We start from the raw sequence: 18,789 nt of genomic DNA, 5'->3' as shown, positions 1-18,789 counted from the left end.
TTCAGTCCCTTATTGGGAACCTAAGATTCCACTTGCCTCTCGGTGTGGCCAAAAAAAAAAGAAAAAAAGTAACTTCCTCAGTTATTGGCAGTTCATATTTTCTTAAAGATAGCATTGAATTTGGCACATCATAAAGGATTCCAATATTCTTTGAATGCTTATTATAAATCATTGTATTTTAATAGTGAGTTAGTTCAAAAACATTCATATTCCACCTAAGTAAAGAAGTTGGCTAGTTATATAAAAGACACTTGAGTGTTTTATATTTTCTCCTAATGGTGGTAAGATCATGTGCTGTTTTCAATAGTTAGAAAAGGATAAATGAGAGGAGAATAACGAGAACTTGTATTTGCTGATCCTCTCCCTGAGAATCCTTGCTATGGTTCCAGTCTTGGTGTGTCCAATGTCCAAGTTCAAGTGATATCCGCTATGAAGCCTTTCCTTATCCTTTAACCCAGGAGTTGTCTCCCTCTCTGAACTCACCCTGACTCATTCGTTCATACACTGTGTATTCAACAGCCATCTTTTAAGTGAGCACCTGCTGCAGGTAAACAAGACCCATGTGGTCCTTGTCCTCGCAGAACTTAAGGAGAAGGCAAAGTGAACCTGTATTTACACTTTCTACCCTGTACTGAGCTTATTTATTTCAATGTCTTATCTATTTCCTCTACCTGGTAAAATGTCTGGAGTAGGAGCCCATGTCTGATTCATCTGTAGATTTCATACTGCTTCCTACAAAGCAGGGTAAATAAGCAGAGGAACAGTGATAGCACTATTGCCACTTGAAAGTTTCAAATGATAAAAAACATTGACTACTGTATCTGAAGTCACGAGGAAATGCAGCCAGAGCAGGGTCCAGAAGGTTTTCTGCTTAACTTCCATTCAGTGTTCACCCAAAAGAGTGCCATCATTTGAAAGAGTCTCTGCCTCTGGCTCTCGCTAGGAGGCTTAGTTGATAAAAAGGAAAGTTTGGTGACTGGGTGTCTGAAGTCAAGGTTGAACTCTCCCAAGGCAGGGCTGTGTGGTCCTGGCAGAAGATGATGAGAACTATGACTTTTGCATAAATGTTAACTAGACAAGCAAAGCCATCTTGGGCCACACAATAGCACAACTCCCTGAGGTGTGGGCACATTGACTCTGAGCATCTCAGAGTGTACCTGTGTACCAGGTCATGTGGCAAATCCCATGTGTGTGGAGAGCAGAGAGCAGAGCCATTGTGAATGATTGTCTCTGTTAGTTTCATTCCTATATTAACATTTGTCCTTATCATGCTATATCTTTAAAAAATCATTTCATTGCATAAATTTTAAATACACATAAAAATAGAGCAGAGTACAATGAACCTCCATAAACCCATCATCCAGCTTCAACAACGATTAACATCTGCAAGTCTTGTTTCATTCATCTCCCCACTGACCCCACCCACCTACACCCAACAAATACATGTGTGTGTGTGTGTGTGTGTGTGTGTGTGTGTGTGTGTGCGCGCCTGTGCCTGGATTTAACTCTTTTTTACTACCATTTTTATCTGGTGATAAAAGTACTAGATGCTTACTGTAGAAAAGTCCTAATAATCTAATGTCAATCTGAAAAATGAGTGATTATGTTTTGACTTGGATCACAATAAAAGGTGGGAAAGAGAATCCACTGGTCCCATGGCTTCTTCCAGTCCTGACTGTTTCACTTTTCCAGGGCCTTGGTTCTGCGTTTCCCCATCCACTTTCTGCCCTGGTCCCTGGGTGAACTCAGGCCGTCTGCCTGCCCCACCTGCAGGTGACATGGTGACCGCTCCCAGCCCACTCTTGGCTCCTACAATCATGTCTCTCCCTGAAAACACCTGTGCTCCCCAGTTCAGGGCAGAGACCACTGTCCCGCCCTCCTTCCTCTCTGGGTGAGATGGTCTTGACCTTCTGGTCCTTCCTGTCGTGAAGCAGCAGTCTCCTCTCAGAATGGCCCGGCTCGCAGTGTGGCAGCCCCGGTCAAGCCATGGGACTGCCTCTCCTCGGCCAGACAGCCCTCCAGCATCGTCAAAGCCCGAGTCTGCTCTACGAGAGGCGGCATGACACCAGTCCCTCTTCAGCCGCCGCTGCCAGTGATGGAGCAGAAAGTCCTTGCTCTCCCAGGGCAGAGACTTCCCAGAGCTCAGCAGGCCAGCTCTGACAAACGACTTCTCTGCGGAAGCCTTCCTCAACCACGGCACTGCGGTGAAGGCCACTGTGTGTCTAGCTTTGTGCTGGCAGGAGGAGGAAGATGAAGAGGAGGAAAGGACCTGCTGCCTGCCCTCCTTGGAACTAGAAGTCTCTTCTGTATTGCAGGTGTCTTGTGTGGGTCAGCTTCTCTGCGCCGTGATAGCCGATTCCGAGGTCCAGGCAAAGCGAGCTGCCCAGCGAGTGAAGATTGTCTACCGAGATTTGGAGCCGCTGATCCTCACCATTGAGGTAATGGGTTCAAGGGTGGGGCCAGAAGAGCATATTTAAGTGGTGTATCAGTTAAAATGCCAGAAACAGGAAACAAAATCTGACTCAAAGTGGCTTCCGAAACACAGGGGCTTTGTTTTTCCTCCACTATTAGCAAGAAAGCTAGTCTTCCGACTCTCCTTCCTGCTCCCCATGATGAGGCTTTATCTCATGTGGTCATAGGATGGCAGAGAGAACACCATCGGCTCAGCACCTCACGAGTCCTGGGGCCCAGCATCATCAGGCATTTAGGTCACGTGTCCCTCTCTGGATTCATGACAGGCAAGGGCTGTTGGTTACTGCTGGAGGGTCAGATTTCTTTGAGGTTCATGGGCTGTATGGGGAGTGATGGGGACCTCAAGAGCAATCTGAGCACTGTCTGGAAGGGGCAGGTGAAAAGAGTGCCAGATGGGCAACCAGCAATGTCTAGAAGAGAAGGTGCACCCAGGACTCCATAGCACCTTCACTGGGACTCTTTTAGGTATATAGTGAAAACCAACAAGAAGCTCCATGAAGCATATACTGTGACCCTAGTTTTACATCCTTTAATGCATATCTTGAGTAAATATGAGAAACAGATCCTATGATGCCTGCAGCTATTTTGGCAACTTGAACAAATTGGGGAATTGCATTTCCTATCCTATTTCTTAAAAGCGATTTTGAAATTTATAAAGGTTTTAAGACATCGCCATGAAATGAATATTCTTCTGCATATATTTCATTGGTTCTTATAATTTACAAAGTAATAAAAGCATGAAAGTTGGGAAAACAGCATGAATAGGTTAGATTCAGCACATACAGACCAAATGTAATCTGGGACTACAATATTATCTCCACAACATAATGAATAAATTGTTCTCTAGGTGACTAGCACGCTCTGAGGCAGAAAATAAGGAAATGAGTTGGACAAGATTAGTGTCTCCAGGAGAACTTGGCCTTGGGTATATTTCCTATCATGCTGCTTTATGCCAAGGAACACAGAATTTGTTTCTGGACAATGTCCTCAGTGTTTTGAAATTAAAAAAGAATCGTGTCAAGGAAACAAAAATAAAAAAGTTTAGTTGGAGTCAGAGAGTGATTAGGCTTTCCAAATTTTCCTGGCCAGTTTCAAATTCATTCTGTTTTCATCTTAAACCCTTTTCATTCATACATTGCCTCGTATGCTTGCTGACTTTATGCATTCCTTCCCCAACATTTTGTTTTAGAGTTAGAATTCTTAGTAAGAATTTATTTGCATAATACTTTGTCAAAAATTTTGTTTGTAATTCTTTGCCAAATTCCAGTGACTAAGTATTTTCCCTTACCCCAGCCCTGCACCCTGCTTTCCAGCCAAATAAAATTCCGAAAGCAAATAGACACCACTCTCTTCCCACCCCCAGCCCTACCTCCACCTCCACCCCTAACTTGGACCAGCACAGTTCAAATTGTCTGCCAAAGAATCCCACTATCAAACACCAAGCTTTGACATCGTGGAAAAGAAGTACCTCATGTTTCTGCCAAAGGTTAAGCTCTTCGAGATCAATCAACTAGATCAAGAAGAGTTAATCAAAGTGTATAGCAAGGAAATATGCCTTGTTCCTTACATACTACAGTTCTTTTATCACTTTCCTGACCAAGAAATATTCAGGAAATTACCTCTGAGTTACTCAAAGAGCAAGCAGCAAAAGGCTAAACTCAAAGGGAAAAAACAAAAAACTGGATGTGTAAAACTTAATTTCTGTTTTGAACCTGGAATATCTGAGTCTTAGATGAATAAGAGATCATGTGCTTTGTTATACAGCAGACACTAACACAACATTGTAAAGCAATTTGATTCCAATAAAAAAAAGAAAATCATATTAATTGATTCCAGTAGGAAGTATGTTATCAATTAAAATAGGATAAAAACAAATGGATCTCCATCACTATCACTCATGTTTAACCTAGCTTATGCTTTTTTGAATTTTTAATAGCTTGAATGGGGAAATGCTATCAAAACTCTTGGCGCCAGGAGTCAGGCTGATAACCATGGTGAGAAAGCTGTGCTCCCAACCAGAATCTCTTATCAACTGTCACAGCCAACAACGTGACCATAGCTAACACCTAGAGCTTTCTGTGTGATTACCTGCTTCCAAACAGCTTTCCTACATAAGTCACTAGATGCTTACAACAATCCTATGAGGCAAAAACTGATATTATCCCCATTCTGATGCAGAAACTGAAAGGCTGAGTCACCCAAAGTCACACAGTTAATCAACAATAGAAGCCATCAGCAAACACTCTATCAAAGACCCTGGGCCTGTGGTAGTAGAAACAAACCAACCCGCTTTTTGAGTGGAGGAAATGGCAGGATCACAATAGCATATCCATAAGGTATATTGATAGGTCTAGACACTTACTGGTGGCCAAAGGGGACCAAAGTTTGGAGAATCCCTAGCTGCCACCAGGCTGGAATTTCATGGATGGACAATAATCCATTGTAGAAATACTCCCAGGAGCTGACATGTCACATTTGCCACGGAGTGAGGGATTACAGCAAGATGAATTCCCAAGGATAGGTAGGAAAACCAACCTAGATTTTTTTAGCTATATCCCTGATAATGTGTACTTACTATTATAGTCCTTCATAGGCACCCAGGGGAGCCATTAGGAACCAGGATATAAGTGGATTTGTGGTACCCACTCTAGACTTGGAATCTTACTTCCAGGGCTGGAAGTCCAAAGTGTAAATGCTGGACTCATTCCCCCAAAGGAGAATCTTGGGACTGGCAGTCAAGGCCACCATGTCTTTATCACTAGAGTGTCTTCAGGTAGCATTAACAGAACATTTGTTATATGTCATGTAAGCTCTTTCATGCCTCATTTCATTTTATTCTTTCCACAACCCTATTGGAACTGTGTGTACAACTCTACCTTCATTTTACAGATGAGGCTCAAAAAGGTGAAGTAACAGACCCACAGTCAAATAGCTAGTACATCAGAAGACGGACACAACTCCACCTGGGTCCAGAGACCAAGGTCTAAGTCCCTGCACCTTGTTACCCTGGCTGTCTAACACGGGCTGTGGAATGAAGAGAATAACTGGCCTGGAAACAGTTCCACCACCTGGGTGCTAGGTGTTTTCTAAGCAGTTTCTTTTCTTTTCTTTTCTTTGGACTCAGTGAGGACATTTGCAATTGCTCCATGGAGAGTCTTTCTGCAGCATGGGTCTTAATCCAGCTCATGGCGTCCTGATGAGGGTGTATGTGATGCCAGAGCAAGAAGAGCACCGCCCAGACTCAGATGATGCAGCACCACATGTGGCCGCTGCTGTGGGGCTGGTGGGGGGCTCACTTTTCTGTTCTCCTCCTAGGATGCTATACAAAACAAGTCCTTCTTTGAGCCAGAGAGGAAACTGGAGTATGGAAATGTGGATGAAGCATTTAAAGTGGTGGATCAAATTCTTGAAGGTAAAACTGTCTTTAACAAATGATGAGAGAGGAAGCAGTCCTGGATGTCCCTTGCCATGGCTCCAGGTGTTAGTTATACAGATGGCGTCTGTTTTCCCAAAGGTCGGGAAACTGAGGCCCAGAGTGGTTAAGGAGCAGGACCACAGTCATCTTAGACAGCAGCCGCCATGAAACATTGGGGACTGATAGCTTTTGTAAGGATTTCCAAAGCCCGTGTTTCTTTCTCTGTCATCCTTTCTGATTTCTCCTTCGCCCCTCTCCATCTCTGCTTTCTCCTTCCTTTCCTCTCTCCCTCTGTGTCTCCTTCCCCTACTTCCTTGCAGACTTCCTTTCATTACATGTATATGCAATTAAATTTCCCTCTTGGAAAACAGTTGACTTGAGCTTTCCAACAAAGTTTTTGTAACTTTTTGTTTTGAAATAGTTTTAAATTTCAGGATAGTTGCAGAAACATTAGAGAAACTCCTAAGTATCCTTTACTCAGATTCCCCAATAAACATTTCACTACACCTGCTTTACTGTTTTGTGTCTGTGTGTATATCTCTCTGCCTCTGTCTCTTTGCCTGTCTGCCTGTCTGTCTGTCTCTTTGCCTGTCTGCCTGTCTCTGTATGTATGTATATTCCTGTGCCCCTTGGAATTCTGGAGTTGGAAGATCCAGGGCAGCTTAGGAATCTGTTTTTCACAAATTTTAACAGTGCTCTAGGTGATTCTTAGGATTAGTAAAATCTGGCAAACACTCAATGGTGAGTTTATTTTGTGGGAGAGAAGGAAGGAGAATTTCTGCACAGCGTTCATGGTGAGAGTATCTTAGAAATACTGATATTGACACAGTGCCTCCACTTGCTCCATAATATGTCCATGCACTGTTTGTTCCCTAATATGTTTCTGTGTGAGAATTTGATTATTGTGTTTGTCCTTGACATGTTATTTAATTGTTTCATTTAGTTAGGTTAAGTTGTTCAATCTATCTCTTTCTTGAATTTTAAGTTGTCCATACCCTATAGAGCCCAGTGGTAAAGAATCGACCTTAATGTAGGAGACGTGGGTTCGATCTCTGGGTCGAGAAGATCCCCTAGAGAAGGAAATGGCAACCCACTCCAGTGTTTTTGCCTGGGAAATCCCATGGAGAGAGGAGCCTGGTGGGCTACAGACTATAGGGTCACAAAGAGTCAGACATGACTTAGCAACTGCACAACAGCCCAATACCCTATTGATAAATATAAAAGTGAACAAGAAGCTGTAAGATGGACATTTGTACTACTTTTAAGTTTTCATTCTTTTGACTCAAAGGAATTTTATTCTTACTCTCCAACTGTCATTTTGATGAAGAATTTATGACTACTTGTTTCAATGAGAGATAACTGGAGATACTAATCATGATGGTACTTAATCTGCCTATTAGGAAAACAGATGCTCCAAAAAAATAGAATATTTAAAAGATTAAATATGTTGAGCATCACATCAAGTCTTGAACTGTGTTCTTGAAGGGAATGGCGCTATTGTTGACTTTTACCAACTGCGAAGATATGTGTATCTTACATATATATGTATGTAACACAGCCTTACATAATGGCTGTGTCATAGCCCTTGTTGTTGTTTACTGGCTAGTCGTGTCCAACTCTTGGCGACTCCATGGACTGTAGCCCGCCAGGCTCCTCTGTCCAGGGGATTTCCCAGGCAAGAATGCTGAAGTGGGTTGCCATTTCCTTCTCCAGAGGATCTTCACAGCCCAGGAATCAAACCCACATCCCAGAGGGACTTTAAAGAATTTGGTTTACAAATGAGCCCAGTAAGGCTGGAGAGACGTGAAGTTGACCAGGAATCAAATCTATCTGAGTTTCTCACCTCTGAAGTTAGCTTTCTCTCCTCTATGTTATGTGCTTCTCACTCATCTCTGTGAAACCCCATTAGCTGGGTTGGGCTTTACACTGAGAGAGTGGATAACAATCTCCATGGCAGGATTTGCGGGAGAACTCTGAAACTAAAATGATCTTCCCCATACCCGGTCCTATTGGCAGAGCACGAGAGACTCCATATCTTAATGGATTTTCGTCTTTAAGGAACTCATTAAAATGTAAATACGCCTGAAGGCATTACTCCTAAGCCCACCCTGGGATGACACTTTATCTCAGGGATTAGTTGAACAAATTGGTTTTCAGCCTGGAGAGTTGTGAGCCACACTGGAGAGTGAGGAGCGGGTGCCGTGGGTCCAGGGCTGTGGGGTGGGCAGCACAGTGTCACCGGGTCTTAAAATATTGCCCACCTGATGGGTTTAAGCAGAAACAACTCTGTCTAATATTTTTTCAGCTCTGTATATTTTAACCTTAACCACTAATTCTGTGTGGATAGGTGGAATCACTAATATTGTATACCATGGATTTGATCCTACTGACAAATGGGTTTTTGATGTACACTTTTGATAAAAACTTCAATTGAAATTGAGATCCGGGTTCTTGACATTGTAATCGTTATATGTTATTAAAGAAGTAGAATCTACTTATTCCTCTGTACTCTCTTTACTCAGATTTTGGATAAGATAGGAAGTCCAGATTCTCATATAAAAGATTTTCTTGGGAATCCCTCTCAAATAATTTATAAATCACTCTTATTGGATACATTTTTAATTTGTAAAAGTTCTGTTTTCCACCTAACATAATGACCGACACAGTTGTATTTTTTTTTTTTTTTTAGTTCTGTTTTTATTTTTTGCCCTGTTTTCCAATGGGTCACTCATACACTTTTTAGAATTCTATTTTTATTTATGTATAGTGGTTTGAGTGTATCTCGTTGTGAATTTTTTTTTTTTAGTGGTAGTTCTAGATGTTAGATTTATAGTATATTTGGTGGTGACACTTGATCAGTTTGAGTAAATTATAAAAACCCTTCCCCCTTTATCCCTTTTCTCTCCCATATTTATAATATACATGCATGCTTAGTCTCTTCAGTCACATCTGACTTGTGCCTACCAGAGTCTTCTTCTGTTTCTTTTACTATGTATAATGTCCAGGATAGTTAGCTGCACTTACAAGAAAGAACAGAGAGAAGTACATCTCTCCATCTTGTCTTGGACTTCTCCTTGCCATAGTATTTTACTCTGGAAAGTCACACATTCATCCCTAGGAATCTGTGACTTACTGTATTGGCAGATATAACAAATTTCCCTGCAGAACTCTTAGTTATCAATAAAAGCTAACTATTGTTGTTTGTGGCCCTTCACCAGGCAGGCTGCTGCCCAAGCAGAAGCACTGTCGCTGGAATTTCTCCATGATGAGATAACACTTAGGGAGGTGCTATCAGACAGCTTCTTTGATTCTGGTGTATTTTCCTCTAACAGGTGAAATACACATGGGAGGTCAAGAACACTTTTATATGGAAACCCAAAGCATGCTGGTTGTTCCCAAAGGAGAGGATCAAGAAATTGATATCTACGTGTCTACTCAGTTTCCTAAATATGTACAGGTAAGGTGGGGCCATATGGAGGGGATGTGGCTAAGTGGTTTCTGCCAACAAGATACAACAAGAACAATTAGAGGTTAAAATGTCATTTTAGAAACTAAAGGAGTTTAGAGTACTAATAGCCATATCCTTTTAGGTGTTAAGATCCATACACCTTTACAACTTTTAAGGTATGATGGTCTTCTCTTTGTGGACCTGTAACTTTATAACCAGCAGGTCTCTTTTGCTATACTCTTGGCATCTAATTCACATGAAACAATTAGGAAAGAATATTGAGCAGAATACAGACAAGTGCTAAATCAGCTAAGTCAGAATTTACAGAGGAGGGAGAATTAAGAGAATGGAGGTTCGTGAAGCCCTAGAATCATCTGGGAAATTCCATGAAGATGAAGTCTTAAATCTGGATTTACAGTGAGAATGAAGTTTGTCTGTAGATGGCAAGGAAAGAGGCCGTTTCCAGGTAGTTCCACACCAAGATCAAATGCCACTTGTTCGTTCATTCATCCATTCATTCATCCCTCTGGCAAACCCTTTTTGCCTGTGTCCTATAGGCCAGACAGTGTGCATATAAAGAGGGAAGAATAGTACAGACTGCCCATGCTGGAATGGAAGGTGTGCCTAGGGTGGCTAGTTTAAGCATCAGGGTGAAAGTAAGGGGAATTGACACTGGGGTCTTGATTCAGTAGGTCACAAGGAGCCAGTGTCATTACCAGAGCAAGTAGGAATGTGGAGAATGAGGCCTCTGAGAAGGGCTGGGAGAATTCCATTTCAGTCCTGTTCTGCTCCTCACTGCTTGAGTGACCTTGGGCTTATCACCTCACTCTTCTTGGGCTCCCCACCTACACCAGCCTGGCTCTTTGTGACTACCGAGAAGGCTGGGATGGGGGGGTGGTGGGAAGGGGATATATTAATATATACACACACATATATACATATGTGTATGTATATGTATATATATGTGTGTATATATATATGTATATATGTGTGTATATATGACCAATTTGCATTGTATGGCATATATATATATGTACGGGATATATATATATGTATATGTATATATGTGTGTGTGTGTATATGTACGGGATATATATATACACACATGTGTGTATGTATATGTATATATATGTATATATATGACCAATTTGCATTGTACGGCAGAAACCAATACAATATTGTAAAGCAATTATCCTCCAATTTAAAAAAAAAGTAAAATGAAAAAGACTTAATGACCTCAGACATTAGCATGGCAAGGAAGAATAAGACCTACATCCAGGGAAGACCTGCTAGCCAACTTCATCCAAATGGGAAGTGAGACATGCTCATTCTCCAGTAGAGACAGTGATGTGCAAGGAGAAGACCCAGTCTGAGAAAGGCTTGGAAGACCACAAAATCTCACTGCTGCAGGAAACATATCTCTAGGAGTCAGTCTGTAAAGGATACCTTATGTGTAGTTCATGAGGGAAAAAAATTTCTTTTTAATTTTATCATCACAAAAATATCTCATTGATATTGAAAGGACTTTTTTTTCCTTTGCTGAGTGCATGCTCAGTCGTGTCTAACTCTTTGTGAACTGTGACCCCTTGGACTCTAGTCCACTAGGCTCCTCTGTCCATGGGATTTTCCAGGCAAGAATATTGGAGTGGGTTGCCATTTCCTACTCCAGGGGATCTACTGGGCCCAGGGATTGAACCAGCGTCTCTTGCAATTCCTTCATTTGCCAGGCGGTCTCTTTACTGCTGTGCCACCTGGGAATCCCATTGAAAGGACTATGTAATATAAATGATAGTTTTGGCACTGTCCTTACAGCCAAATACTACTGAGATCAGTCCAGATGCCTGCTTAGGATTTTGGAAATCATCCCATTATTTAGTATAGCCAAAGAGTTTGTGTATCACATACATAAGTAATCAAAACATGTAAGACTGACCCACTCCCTTGCTGCATAGGAGTCAGATTAATGAGAACTGTTATCATTCACAGGGCATAACTGCTTCAGTCTTGAAGGTCTCAGCTAACAAGGTCATGTGTCACGTAAAGCGTGTTGGCGGGGCCTTTGGGGGGAAGGTGACAAAAACTAGCATCCTGGCAGCCATCACCGCATTTGCTGCAAACAAGTAAGTGGAAAGAATCTGTTCAATAGACTAAAAATCAAATGAGGTCACGTTGAATATTCTCAACATTGTGGAATCTCAGCATTGAGGAAGAATCTGAGTTAAGGTTATTTAAAATAACATATAATATATGAATGCATAAACCGCTGGCTTATTATGACTCCTTTATTTTATATTCTCAAGCTACATAGTATAAAAACAAAAATGAAGATCAGTTACTGAAAAGAATAAAAACCACAGTTAAAAAATGTGTCTGTAGAGTAGACAGAAGTGATCCTGGAAAGATGAGATTACTTCTTAGCACCTGTATATATATATAAATGTATATATACATATACAGGTTAGTTCAACCTTTTGCAATAGATATTTATATTGATCTGTGTATCTCTATATATCGATATATACATATATCTCAAAAGGTTCATATACATGTATAATAAGATATAAAATATATCTCAAAATGTGTGTATATATATATTCCCTTAACTTAAATGGGTATTTTGCTTTTTTTATGCTTACATGTGTGCTCAGTCGCTTCAGTCATGTCCAACTCTTTGCGACCCCATGGACTGTAGCCCTCCAGGCTCCTCTGTCCATGGCATTCTCCAGGCAAGAATACTGGAGCAGGTTGCCATGCCCTCCTCCAGGGGATCTTCCTGACCCAGAGATGGAAGCCTCATCTCCCTTGGCTCCTGCATTGCAGGCAGATTCTTTACTGCTGAGCCACCAAGGAAGCCCCTTTGTTATGCTTACCTTTATTTATAGTACCATTTTCCCTTAAGGGTGTCAACACATAACCAAACAAAATTGTCTTTGGAGCAGGCACACGTAGAAGGCTGAATTTCTCTGCTACTAAATAATATAGATCAACTCTTCTGTCCCATGACACATGAAGACCTTGATTCCAGACCCGCCCTGTCAGGGAGTACTTGGCAGTCAGACACCTCCCAAATCCCTCCATTTGTTCAGTTCAGTTCAGTTCAATCGCTCAGTTGTGTCCGACTCTTTGCGACCCCATGGACTGCAGCACACCAAGCTTCCCTGTCCATCATCAAATCCTGGAGCCTACTCAAACTCATGTCCATTGCGTCAGTGATGCCATCCAACCATCTCATCCTCTGTTGTCCCCTTCTCCTCCTGCCTTCAATCTTTCCCAGCCTCAGGGTCTTTTCCACTGAGTCATTTCTTCACTTCAGGTGACCAAAGTATTGAAGTTTCAGCTTCAGCATCAGTAACAGTCCTTCCAATGAACACCCAGGACTGATTTGCTTTCGGATGAACTGGTTGGATCTCCTTGCAGTCCAAGGGACTCTCAAGAGTCTTCTCCAACACCACAGTTCAAAAGCAACAATTCTTTGGTGCTCAGCTTTCTTTATAGTTCAACTCTCACATCCATACACGACTGCTGGAAAAACCATAGCTTTGACTAGATGGACCTTTGTTGGCAAAGTAATGTCTCTGCTTTTTAATATGGTGTCAAGGTTGGTCATAGTTTTTCTTCCAAGGAGTAAGCGTCTTTTAATTTAATGGCTGCAGTCACCATCTGCCATGATTTTGGAGCCCAAAAAAATAAAGTCTGTCACTGTTTCCACTGTTTCCCCATCTATTTACCATGAAGTGATGGGACCAGATGCCATGCCTCCATCTGTAACCATCTCTAATGTGGCCCTGGGACTGTTTGCCCATCACGGAGGTTGTCGTCCCAGTGGGAAACCACCCCAAAGCAATACCCTAGAGCCCCTCGCATGATTAGTGATTGCCAGATGCTGTTCCCTGACCCAAAGGAGGGGATGCCACGGTCTCTGCCTGAGAATCGCACAGCCGGGCTCAGGGGGTCACTCTGTTGCTCTGTGATGTGTGTGGCTTGAACTCAGGCTCCCGTTAGAGGAGTTCCATAAACACTGGATAATTCCAATTTGGTAAAAGAGTTTACTTCTCCTGATTCTTTTGCTTCTGTGTTAGGCATGGTCGTCCAGTCCGCTGTATTCTAGAACGAGGAGAAGACATGTTAATAACTGGAGGCCGCCACCCTTACCTTGGAAAGTATAAAGTGAGTAGAGGTGGGGGTGGGGGCTTGTGTTGAAATATAACATTGCAGAAAAGCAGAGGGCAGCATCTGGCTACTCTTTAGTGGGGGTTAACAAGGAGCAAAACAACAGACTGTGCTTCAACTTTTTCTTCCTTGTGCTCACTATTACTGGCTGGTTCAGTGAAGCTTTTCTGCTTTGCCCAAAGATGTCAGTTTGTAAAAAAATTACTAGCTGGTAATTGACTGCTACAGACTGCAAAACTGGAAACATAGACGTATGTACATACTTCCATGAAAGTAGATCTGATAATCACACTATTCCCACATTTTTATATATGGGAGGTAAAAATAGAGTAATTTCCATAACAATAGCGTTATAATCAAATGATGGCACTAGGCAGGATGGCTGAGGGAGGCAAGAGGATGAAGGCAGGCAGACACCAGGAGGCAGCTGATGTGCTCAGACCTGAAGCAGTTGGGGTCTGAGCTATGAAGTAAGATGTGGAAAGAAATGGGTCCCAGAGCTATTATGGTATAAAATAAAATAGAATTTGGTGACAGACTTAGCAAAATAAAATGGAGAAAAACAGCCACAAGCATGACTGAGAGGTTTCTAGAAGAAAGAGCCAAGTTGGAGGAGGAAACAGTCTAGAGGGACAGTGATGAGTTTATTTGTGTATTTCAGAAAGAAGTGACCACGGGATATTGTTGTGGGAATGTCCTTCATCGATATGGGACTCTATTGAAAAGACTGGATTATAATTACAAAAACTGTCAGCGTAGTGGTGATTAAGACCATGAGAAAATAATATGTTTTGATAGAGGGTGGTGTGAGGATAGGAGATGATATTAATAGTATTTATAATATTAGCAATCATTTATATTTAGGACGGTTGCTAGGTTTCAGTCACTTACCTGTGATTTTCTGCATTACCTTATTTACTGCCATGTCACAGACAGTCAGAGAGGTTATATAACTTGCTTGAGATCATAGAGTGGGTTTCGTGGCAGAACCAGGACTCAAACTTAAACTGCTGAATTCATAGTTCATGCCCTTGACTTTGGTTTGAATTTGGTCCCATTCAACAAAAATCATTAAAATGAACTTTACTAAGTTTAGAAACATTGAATACATTTTAAAAGCAAGGAAGATATTTATTTAAAAGACCTCTGGCAGCACCAAATGATGCTGAGCGTTGTGATGAATCAGGCCCTATATGAGAAAAGTGTGTGGAGTATTAATGCATTTTGTGCAGGACACCAGATTTGGAAATTACAAGATCGCTGACTTTAGGGGAGAAGGTTTTGGTGGAAATACGAGGATGGAAGCTAGAATTCCAAGAACTAATGGCAAAAATGAGAGGTCAAATATGCAGTTGATTTGGAGAAGACTGAACTGTAGTGACAGGTTAAATGAGGGGTTTTCCTTTTGCTTTTTATATCTTTCTCTACCCTTTCTTTTTATTATTATTACTTTTACTTTTTGCTATCTTAACCATTTTTATGTGACTTTGATTTGCATTTCCCTAGTTACTTGTGATGCTGGACATGTTTCCATGTGCTTATTACACATTTTGTATATATTCTTTGGAGAAATGTCTATTCAAGTCCTTTGTACTTTTTAAACAGGTTGTTTGGGGTTTCTTGTTGTTGAGTTTTAAGAGTTCTTTATACATCCCAGATATTAACCCCTTATCATATACATGGCTTGCAAATATTTTTTTCCATTCTCTGGATTGCCTTTTCACTCTGTTGACTGTGTCCTTTGATATATGAAAGTTTTAAATTTTGATGTAGTCCAATGTATCTCTTTTTCTTTTGTTGCCTATACACTTTTGGTGTCTTATCCAAGAAAATGTCAAATCCAATGTCATAAAAAATGTTCATCGATATGTAGAGGGTTTGCCAGTGACAAAGTACACTTGAGAGAGACTTGGCACCCAGCACCAGGATCAAAGCTCCTTTCTCTTTCTCCAGGCTGGATTCATGAACGATGGCAGAATCTTGGCCCTGGATATGGAGCATTATTGCAATGGAGGCGCCTTCCTGGATGAGTCATTATTTGTAAGTGTTTTAATAGCAAATGCACATTGTGGAAAGTGTTACATAAAATGATTTAATTCAGAAAAATGTTCAATGGTTAAATGATATTTAATTATAAAAGCATAAATATTCTCGTTGCCAGGAGCAGGTAGCCACATGTTACTTACTGGTGCCCCCACTGTGAGCCCAGAGATATTGGCTAAGTCTACATCTGTGTGTTATCTCTGTGTTTCCCAAATTTTAGAGCTCTTTTCCCAAATGCAAACTTTAGACCTTAACCTTGACCCTATTGGTATTTTAAACTGGATAATTCTTTGTAGTAGGAGCTGCCCTGTGCATTATAAGATGTCTAGCAATATCAGTGACCTCCACCCACTACATGTCAGTGGCTCAGCTACCCTCCAGACTTAACAACCAGAAATATTTCCAAACATTGGCGAATGTCCCAGGGAGGAAGATGGAGAAATTGCCCCTTGTTGAGAACCAATGCATTAGATCAAATAGCAACATTTTTTTTTTCCTGCTTTTCAAGATATCTTATTCACTACATTCTGTAGACTGAGTCGATGAATGCTTCAAAGGCTTTGAAAAGTTTTAAAACCTGGGGGGAAAATGCATTAGCTCTAATGTGAAAATTTAAAAATAATAACTTGAAAAGAAAAATTATTCAAATCCTTGAAAATCATTTTACAGCAAAAATGCATTTAATTTGAGACATGGGTCAAGGTTAGTGTGTTTGATATGATACAGAGAAGGTTGTTCATTTCTTGGTTTTGGCCTGAGGTCTTAGGATGGTAAAACAGGCCCAGAAGGTTGAGGGTCTCATCATGTCAACTCTGGATTTCCCCAGGTAATAGAGATAGGACTTCTGAAGTTGGAAAATGCCTACAAGTTTCCCAATCTGCGCTGCCGGGGGCGGGCGTGCAGAACCAACCTTCCATCCAACACGGCTTTGCGAGGGTTCGGCTTTCCCCAGGCAGGACTGATCATCGAAGCCTGCATCACAGAAGTGGCAGCCAGATGTGGGCTGCCCCCTGAGAAGGTAATGCTGAATTCGTCTCACAAAGGATAGTGGATTTTAGAGGTGGGAGGGCCATTGGAGGTCTTCATGTTGAGGAATTTGAGGTCCATGGGGGCTACATGATTTGGTGGAGTTAACCCAGCTGACTGGTTAATACTGAGCAGGACTCTAGAGCTCAGGGGTCCTTGTCTTACTCAGGTTCATCCTCAGAAGTCATGGGAGAGGGTGCTGAGGCGTGAGCACTGGATTCATTGGTAGCGAGAAGTCTCCATTGGTTGGGGGTATAATTGCTACCAACAAGTTCTGTCAAAGTCTTCTTTCCTCCGCTTCCTTAACATCACAGGCAGCTGTCATTTGAGTCATTTCAATTACTTAAATGGTCTTCTTTTGGTTCTGTAAGTCTTGGGCCAATGTTCATTCATGCACAAGCTCAGTTCCCTTCCCAGGATCCTGGTGTGGCGTTAGGATGGGAAGATGGTGTGCTCTCTGCCCCCTTCACCTCCCCTGTGCCTTCTGCTCAGAGGTTGGGTTGGGAGGAGGAGGAGAACCAGGGCAAACAGACAGCATCTCTGCCACTGGCTTCTCCCAGTAAGCTCTCTGTCCCCTTCTTGGTTAGATGAAGACACTCTTTGAGTATATCATCTCTGGGCTCCCTTTCTGCCAGCTCTCTTAGGAATGGACAGTTCCCTGTGAGCATTAAATTTCCAACTGATTCTCAGCTGGCACCTCACCTTATCTCTGAATCCCCTGCCTCCTTGCCCGCTGCTGCTTGGAAAGCCCAGGTCCCCAGTGCATCCATCTCCTCTACCCGCCCCCGGCCCAGCACTAGAGTCTGGGTCCATAGGCAGGAGCCATCATCTTTCTGTTTTGAACTGTGGGGGGCCCTTGACCTCCCTTCCTGGCCACCTCACCACAGCCTCTCTCCCAGATATTCTGGCCCATTGGTAGCCCTAGGAGCAGGGTCAGCAAATGACCTCCCTTCATCCCCAGGGAACACAGAGGGGAGAGGAGCCATCCTTGAAAACACCACCTTCTCTCAGCAGCTTACTAACATCCAGTCCTCGTTTTATAATGATCTGGGAATTGGGGGAGGGGGAGATGGGAAGAAGACAGGTCTGTAACGGCTCCTGTCAGCTTGGAGAGTGGCCGGCCCTAACTGCTGAGAGTGTTATCAGCTGGGAATGTGAGGCACTTGACCTTTTGTTCTCAAAAACTGGTGACTAACAGCCTTCGTTGCCAGTTCAGATCTGGGAATTCAGAAAGAATTCTACTCAGTGCTTCAGACGTCCTGAGAGAGAATTTTTTTTATTGGATTTTCATCCTAATTATAAGTTTTAGTTAAACAAACTTTAATATTTTCATGTTTGAAAGTGTGTGGGTCTTCTCTTGCCAAAGCATCTGAAAGATAAATCATGGAGTGGGTTGCCATTTCCTTCTCCAGGGGATCTTCCCGACCTAGGGATCAAACCCGGGTCTCCCGCATTGTAGACAGATGCTTTACCATCTGAGCCACCAGGGGAGTACCTTAATTATAAGTTTTAGTTAAACAAACTTTAATATTTTCATGTTTGAAAGTGTGTGGTCTTCTCTTGCCAAAGCATCTGAAAGATATAAATCATGTAGATCATGTAGGCTGTAAATTAAACTCAGCATTGCCTTTCAACAGATACAAGTACACCTAGAATTAAAGAGTCTACAGCATATCTAGACTGCATTGAGTTATATAAGAAGCATAAAGAAAGGAGTCCTTTCTTTGAACTTACACAAGAGCAGCTTCAAAAGTGTTTTAAGTGCTAACACATTAGATAGAAGTTCTGCGTAGAGGAAGAAGGGAATATTGAGCTCAGTTTGGGTTTTCTAGAATGAGTAGAATTTGACCAGAAGGACAGTGGGTGGAGGGGACTATGTCTGCCGATGGCCTCCTCAGCCCTTTTAATTCCCTTCTCTTTTGTAGGTCCGAACAATAAACATGTACAAGGAAATTGACCAAACACCCTACAAACAGGAGATTAATACCAAGAACCTGATGGAATGTTGGAAAGAATGCATGGCCACGTCTTCCTACCCCCTAAGGAAAGCAGCTGTGGAGAAATTCAACTCGGAGAATTACTGGAAGAAGAAGGGGCTGGCAGTGGTCCCCCTGAAGTTTCCTGTTGGGCTTTGTTCCGTTGCTGCTGGTCAGGTCAGTTCTTCAAACAGACAAGTCCAAAGGTGTTGAGGAAACTTTCCATGAAGGTGGATATG

At 42.1% G+C, this 18,789-nt stretch overlaps 1 protein-coding gene across 1 annotated transcript in view; it reads left to right on the top strand.

The window, feature by feature from the left end:
• Window positions 1-18,789, top strand: part of LOC133060990 (aldehyde oxidase 1) — a 70,383-nt gene that overhangs the window by 32,516 nt on the left and 19,078 nt on the right. The window contains exons 19-26 of the mRNA XM_061149042.1: window positions 2,316-2,438; window positions 5,788-5,884; window positions 9,220-9,344; window positions 11,322-11,455; window positions 13,415-13,502; window positions 15,459-15,545; window positions 16,375-16,566; window positions 18,500-18,727. Of these exons, the coding sequence (XP_061005025.1) occupies window positions 2,316-2,438; window positions 5,788-5,884; window positions 9,220-9,344; window positions 11,322-11,455; window positions 13,415-13,502; window positions 15,459-15,545; window positions 16,375-16,566; window positions 18,500-18,727 (1,074 nt within the window). The remainder of the gene's footprint in view (window positions 1-2,315; window positions 2,439-5,787; window positions 5,885-9,219; window positions 9,345-11,321; window positions 11,456-13,414; window positions 13,503-15,458; window positions 15,546-16,374; window positions 16,567-18,499; window positions 18,728-18,789) is intronic.

Source organism: Dama dama, chromosome 8 (genome assembly GCF_033118175.1).
Source record: "Dama dama isolate Ldn47 chromosome 8, ASM3311817v1, whole genome shotgun sequence".
NCBI lineage: Eukaryota > Metazoa > Chordata > Mammalia > Artiodactyla > Cervidae > Dama > Dama dama.
This window is presented reverse-complemented; position numbering and strand designations above follow the sequence as displayed.